At 50.2% G+C, this 7,050-nt stretch overlaps 1 protein-coding gene across 1 annotated transcript; it reads left to right on the top strand.

The window, feature by feature from the left end:
• Positions 1 to 4,420: 4,420 nt before the first annotated feature.
• Positions 4,421 to 5,365, top strand: LOC149858603 (olfactory receptor 10X1-like). Its single transcript, XM_090060177.1, has one exon. The coding sequence runs from the start codon at positions 4,421 to 4,423 to the stop codon at positions 5,363 to 5,365; it is 945 nt and encodes a 314-aa protein (XP_089916303.1).
• Positions 5,366 to 7,050: the final 1,685 nt, after the last annotated feature.

Genomic DNA, 7,050 nt, shown 5'->3' with positions numbered 1-7,050 from the left:
GAAGCCCTGCACATATCTCCTTCACAGCGGGAGGCTTTGTGGCCTCAGCAGGGGTCACCTTCCCTGCAGCTTCCACCCTGCTGCGCCTTAACACACAGCGTCACCCATGTCATGAGTTTTGCTTGTCTGCAGCTTGAGGCGCAGTTCCTCCCAAACCCTGCACTGATCTCCTTGAAACTTGGCAGGCTTTGTGGCCTCAGTAAGAGCTACCAGCCCAGCAGTTTTCACCCCGCTATGTTGTAATGCCTAGATGTAACATGAGTTTTGCTTTCAAGAATCTGGGGTGCCGTTCCCCCCAAACCTATCTCCTTGAAACTTAGAAGTCTTTGTGGCCTCAGCAGGGGCTACCATTCCTGCAGTTTTCATCTCCCTGTGGTATAATACATATATGTGACATAAGGTTTGCTTTAAAAAATTTGGGGTACAGTTCCCCCCAAACCCTGGAATTGATCTTTGTGAAACCTGGCAAGCTTTATCCTAACAGTAGAGACTACCACTTCTGCAAGTTTCATCCAAATAAGACAAAAATCAACAAAGTTATAGATATTTCATTGATTCCCCATTATACCCTATAGCCGGATCTCGGAGGTGGCTCCGAAGCTTCGGAGCTGCTTCAGCCGAATCAAAGCGGGAACCCGGTTCAGAGCTCCATATTGAATCCCTGGCATCTGAAGTGGCCAGATCCGAAGCCGGATTGAATAGCTGCCTACTCGCACAGGCCTAGTGAGCTCTGTAACATAAAAATTAGTTTTTGAAGTTGGTGCCACTCAATTCATAGTAAGAGATGCCTTGAGCCCCAAAAGAGTTGAGAACCACTGACCTACAACCTCAGTTGTCTGCTATCTGTGTAAAATCACATATATGGACGGTGAGGCGTGTGAGGGTCCTCCTACATCCAGCACCCACTAGTCATGGGACTTATCCCATACACTGACTGTGCAGAGAAAGCCATAGATCTGCTGGGCACTGCACATGTTCTGTCCATGAATGCACACTTTCATGTCCATACTACATAGATCTGAGAAGGCAATAGGATCACAAACTGCAAAAGTGCTAAGAAGGGACTCTGAGATGGCTGAAAAACTGACCTGTGATGCAAAGAGTGCTATAGGATTCAGCCTGGTGTGACTCGCCCAAGGACACATGGAATCCATGGCAGAGCAAAGTGGAGGCAGACTCTTCAAAATGCCCCATTCAGTGAGCAGCCTCACCAGCTTTGGAGGGGTGGCTTTTTTCTTGGCTCTGTGTTTCTCATCAATATAGAAACACATCTGGCACCTGTCGGTAGGGCTGGTCTAGCTGTGATGCTCCTTAGTCACCAGAACCAGAGCGACTTTGCATGCTCCAGTTCCCTCCCCTGCCTGAGGCCAAATAGATCAAACTGCTCTGGCCTCTCACAACCTCATAGACATCAGGGATTGGAAGGGACCTTGTGAGATCATCATGTCCAGCCTCTCTGCCATAAGCAGGAAGGCTACTGGGGTCAAATGACCCCAGCAAGGTAAATATCCAAACATCTTTTGAATGAACCCGGAGCAGGTGCTTGAACCACCTCTGTGGGGAGTCTGTTCCAGACCCTGGACTCTTGGACTGTAAAGAAGTTTTTCCTTATGTCTAGTCTAAATTGGCCTTCCAGGAGTTTGTGGTCATTAGACCTTGTTATCCCTTGGGGGGCCCTGATGAACAACTGTTCTCCCAGGTCCTGATGTACCCCACCTTATATGTGGTTTGATCAAAAAGTTCTAAGACTTGATGTTTGGGGTATTGTTCATCAGGAATGTACCGAGTGGTCAAACAATCAATCAGGCCTTTTATAAAGAGGTTTTGATTTGATTAAGGGATAAAGTTAGAAGAAACCACCATGAGCTGTGTGAAAATGGTCGATGGTTTCTGCACTATGACAACACTCCTTCACACACTGCTGTTTCCATTCAAGAATTTTTGGCTGAAAAAAACATTCTTGTGATACCACACCCTCTGTATTCACCTGCCTTTGCCCCATGTTATTTTTTTCTATTCCCAAAAATCAAAATGAAGCCGAAAGGAAGGAGATTTGATGACATTCCAACCATCCATAAGAATGTGAAAGCGGAACTCAAAAAACTCACAGTTGAAGACTTCCATCATTGCTTCCGAAAGTGGCAGGAACGTTGGGTCAAGTGCATATCATCTGGGGGAGATTACTTTGAAGGGGACAGCTCATAACAATGTTGTTTGTATACTATTCTTTAAAATAAAGGCTAAGTCTTAGAACTTTTTGATCACCCCTCGTATACTTGTCCCCACTGAACCTTCTCTTCTTCAGGCTGAAGAGTCCCATGTCCCTCAATCTGTCTTCATAAGGCTTGCTCTCTTGGCCTTTGATCATGCAGGTGGTTCTCCTTTAACCTTTCTTAAGATTATCTATGTCCCTCCTGAAGTGGGGGGTCCAAAACTGGATGCAGTACTCTAGCTGTGGCCTCACTAAGGCCAAGTAGAATGGGAGGATGACGTCCCTGGTTTGCTTGCGATTCATTGGTGGATGCATGCCAACGCTTGGTTTGCTTTGCTGGCCATGACATCACATTGGTGGCTCATGTTCATTCTGTGGTCAATCAAGACCCCCAAGTCTCTTTTGGTCATGGTGCTAGCAAATGTAGCACTGCTGAACCTATAAGCATGCTGCTGGTTCTTCCTCCCAAGGTGGAGCACCCTGCACTTCTCTACATTGAAGGCCATCAGGTTTTGGTCCACCCACCTTGTGAGCATGTCCAGGTCAGCCCGTATCTCCAGCCTGTCTTCCAGTGTGACCACCTTCCCAGACAACACATAGTTTAGTGTTGTCCATGAACTTTGCCAGTCCACATCTGGTGCCTGAATCAAGATCATTAATGAAGATGTTGAAGAGTACTGGCCTGAGTACTGAGCCCTGAGGGACACCACTGGTCACCTCGTGTCATGTTGATTCTCTCCCATCAGCTAGTACTTTTTGGGTCTGATCCCAGAGCCAGAACCACAGCCATTGGACCACAAGATGGTTGAGGCTGCAGCTCCCCGGCTTAACCATAAGGACATCATGGGAAATTAAGTCAAAGGCTTTCTTGAAATCTAGGTATATGACATCAACCTCTTCTCCCTTGTCCCGGCAATGCATTACCTGGTCAGAGAAGGAGATGAAGGTGGTCAGGCAAGACCTCTGTGGAGAGTCCTGGGCCTGAAATATTCTGAGGTGTCAGATGCCTCCACCAGGCTCTTAGCACCAAGCACCTAAATTGTCACTTCTGGCCAAAACCCAGTGTCCTTATAGTTTCATAGTTTCTAGGGTCGGAAGGGACCTGAGCAGATCATTTAGTCCGACCCCCTGCCATGGCAAACGACCCCAGCAAGGTGTTCATCTAACCTCCTCTTAAAGACCCCCAGGGTAGGAGCCAGCACCACTTCTCTTGGAAGTTGGTTCCAGAATCCACCTTATTCCACCCCATGAGACTTTCCTGCCACAGCAAGCTTGACATCTTGTCCTAAAGATGACAAGGAAATGGGTCACAGCTGGTGACTGGGTCTCCTCCTTCTGTCCCTCCCTGACCCAGAGGCAGAGACTGTGCAGCAGTGATGCCTCTCTCTGCCCCACATGGCTCAGGGCAGAAGGTCACTGCAGACAATGCAAAACTGTCCCTGTGCCCTGTCCAGCTGGCCACAGGGTCCCCCTTCCCTGGGTACTCACAGGGCTGTAGATCCCCTACCCCATCCTCCTATTATCTATGATCATTGAGTCTGGGGTTGGCCTTATACAGCTATGGCTTTGCCCAGGACCTTGCAGGGATGTCTGTGGGGATGGGATCATTATGGGCAGGGGCCTCAGTAAGCCTGCATGGGTCTATATTTGGCTCGCTCCTCCCAGTTACTTGTGTGCTGGGATTTCAGGGGCTGCTCTTGTCCCTCAAGCACACTGGGTCCTGGGCATGGCTGAGAAGTGCTGAGCTGCTGAGCTCAGTGACTGATGGCCTACGGGAGTGACCGAAGCATCCCCAGGGCTGTGTGTCCCATCTTATGCTGCTTGGTCGTGGGAGGAAAGAGCTGCCCAGAGTCCCCCTTCCTGGAATACCCTGGAAAGGTAGTGTGGGGAGGGGAAGAGTGAATATGGGGAGGGGACAAGGGTTGGCTTTGAGGTGGGGAGAGGCCTGAATTTCAAAGGAAGGAACAGGATGATGGACAGGAGAGAACTAGGGCAGGGGGCTGAGCTGAAGGCATTGGGATGCCTTTATGCAGATCCTAGCAGTGTCTGGAGGAGGGAGACCTGGGCTCTGGGACTTGGGCTGTCCCCGCAGGCATGGAGAAGACATGTAGGCACATCATTCCCACCATGGAGCTGATGGATGGCAGGGCCCTAGTGAGGATGACAGACCAAGTGCCTTTGTTTTTACAGGTCCAACACCTCACACCCATGAGAGAAAACCAGACCCAGGTGACTGAATTTGTGTTGGTTGGTTTTTCTGCTTTTCCAGACCTGCAGGGAGTGCTATTTGCGGTGTTCCTCCTCACGTACCTCATGACCCTGGCTGGAAATCTGGCCATAATGGCTGTGATATGGATTGACAGGCACCTGCACACCCCAATGTACCTTTATCTGGGGGCTTTGTCTTTCTCTGAGACCTGTTATACCTTTGTTATTATCCCTAAGGCACTGGTGGACCTGGTGTCAAAGGGCAGAATCATCTCGCTTACAGGCTGTGTCGCACAGATGTTCTTCTTTCTTGGGCTAGGGAGCACAAACTGTGCCATTTTAATAGTCATGGGCTATGACCGGTATCTGGCAATATGTCACCCCTTGCGCTATGGGAGCTTCATGAGCCTGCGTGTTTTCGTTAAGCTGGTGGTTGGGTCATGGATCAGTGGGTTCTTAGTGTCCTTGGTCGAGACCACACTAATATTTCAGTCTCCCTTCTGCAGGTCTAACATTATTAACCACTTCTTTTGCCACATGAGGCCTGTTCTCAGCTTGGCTTGCATAGATAGCAACACCATTGAGGTTGCTGTCTCCATGATCTCCATGCTGGGCTTGTCGGGCAGCTTTCTGCTCATAATACTGACATACTTGCTCATCTTGGGTACCATCCTGCAGCTGCCATCAGCCAGTGGAAAAAGGAACAAAGCCTTCTTCACCTGTGCTGCCCATCTCACTGTGGTGGTCATGCACTTTGGCTTTGCATCCATTATCTATCTCAAGCCCAGCCCACATGGTGCACTGGAGGAGGACACACTGATGTCTGTGCCCTACACCATTCTCACACCATTCCTGAGCCCCATGATCTTTACCCTGAGGAACAAAGAAATGAAGATTGCCCTGAGAAACGCATTTGGCAAAAGAATATTCTCTCAGAAGCTATGAAAGCCCTGGAAGGCTCTGGGAAGGGACCTGGGGGATGAGCCAGGGCTCTCTGTAGGCCTGGCCATCCTGTACGCCTGGGCTTTATCTTATCATGGCCACAACCTCCCTTGGTGACCTGGGGCAGCCAGTGTGGCCAGGTTGGAGAAGGACATTGCTATCTTAGAGAACAGGAAAGGGTCAATAGGGGCAAAGGCATTTGAAAATTAGATTGTTTCTCTTTCCAACCTCACATTTGTCTTAAAAATGGGGCTAAAATTCTTCACTCCTTTCCTCCCTCCCTCCCCTGTTTCCATAAGGTTGTGAGTACAATAGTAATATCGTTATAGGCTGTGAGAGGATTGAACCCCTGCAGACACCCTACTCCACAGATATGCCCCAGGAACAAAGGGAGAACAAATTCCAGCTCTGAATATGACCCATTATGATTGTAACTCTGGAAGAACCCATCCTGAAAGGTGCTTGGCATTTACATCAGTTTTGAGCCCATTAAATGCTTTTGTTCTCCATAACATTAAAGTCTGGTACTTAATCCCAGAACTAACACCATGTATGTCAGTGCACTGACAGCTTTGCCCTGGGCACAGATCAGCAGCAGAGAGAAATGGGATGAAATAGCCCTAGCACCACTGAGGATCCTGGAGCAGGGAAAAGCCAGAGTGATTCCCATGAAGTGAAAGACATCACACTGGCAGGCACGGTGAGTGGGGAGCAGAATTTGGGAAATTCCTGCTCTAGGGACAACCATCTTCCCCCCTCAGCTCTCCCATCAGTTATGCTTCTGCCACTTAAGGCATAATTTGGTCTGTTGCACCTTTCTCTTAGTTCCAGGGAAGCCCGAGGTGTGAGCACCTGAACACCTTTGCCTGGGCTGGGGAGGATATACCATATGTCAGCTGTTCTGTGGTCACTGATTGTAGCTTCCTCTTCCCCTCTGGTGCATGGAAGCTGACTGGCAGTCATTGACTGACCCACCACAAGCAGCTAGGTTGTAACAGGGACAGAGCAGGCATGTGGATGATTACTGCAGAGCAGCTGACACGTTGGATGCCCCAAGCCTTTTCCCTCAATGCATTTTTCATGTGCACACACCTGGGGGGCTCCAGGTCTCCTCTCTGTTCTCCCAGGGTATGAATGTAAGGGGTGGCCAAGAGTTCCCTCCCCCTGGGCTGAGCAGATGGATCCTGAAGCTCCCTGGAGACAGGGTCCTGGTGCTGTTGTCACAGGGTCACTTCTCAGAGCTGCAGCAGAGGTGCAGTTTCCGTGTGTGACTGCAGTTCCCTGTGCAAAGACCAGGCCCTCAGAGAGGCAGGTGAGAGAGCAGTGCAGGGGAGCTGTCAGTGGGTCACCAATTCTGCATCAGCTAGGGAGTGGGCCAGAGCCAACCTGCTGTGGGACAGCCTTGAAGGGTCCTGGACACACTGATCCCAGCCAAGCTCCAAGAGCAGGCCCAGCAGAGGTCCTGACAGGGAGGAAAGAATGGGTAGGCAGAGGCTGCACTGAGCCTCCAATGGTGGGTGCCAGAGGCCATGTCTCCCCCACCCGCCAGGTGGATGGCAGGGCAGGCAGAAGGCAGGGAGGGCGGTTCTCTGGGTGGTAGAATCTGGACTGGCACTGGGAGCCAGGGGTGGGGAAGGGGCTGTTCTGTCCTGTAGGTCCTGACCTCGGCACAGGACATGGAGCAGGTG

This window comes from Crocodylus siamensis, chromosome 8 (genome assembly GCF_052110815.1).
Source record: "Crocodylus siamensis isolate JL-2025a chromosome 8, ASM5211081v1, whole genome shotgun sequence".
NCBI lineage: Eukaryota > Metazoa > Chordata > Crocodylia > Crocodylidae > Crocodylus > Crocodylus siamensis.
Note: the sequence above shows the minus strand (reverse complement) of the source record. Positions and strands in the feature narration are given on the sequence as shown.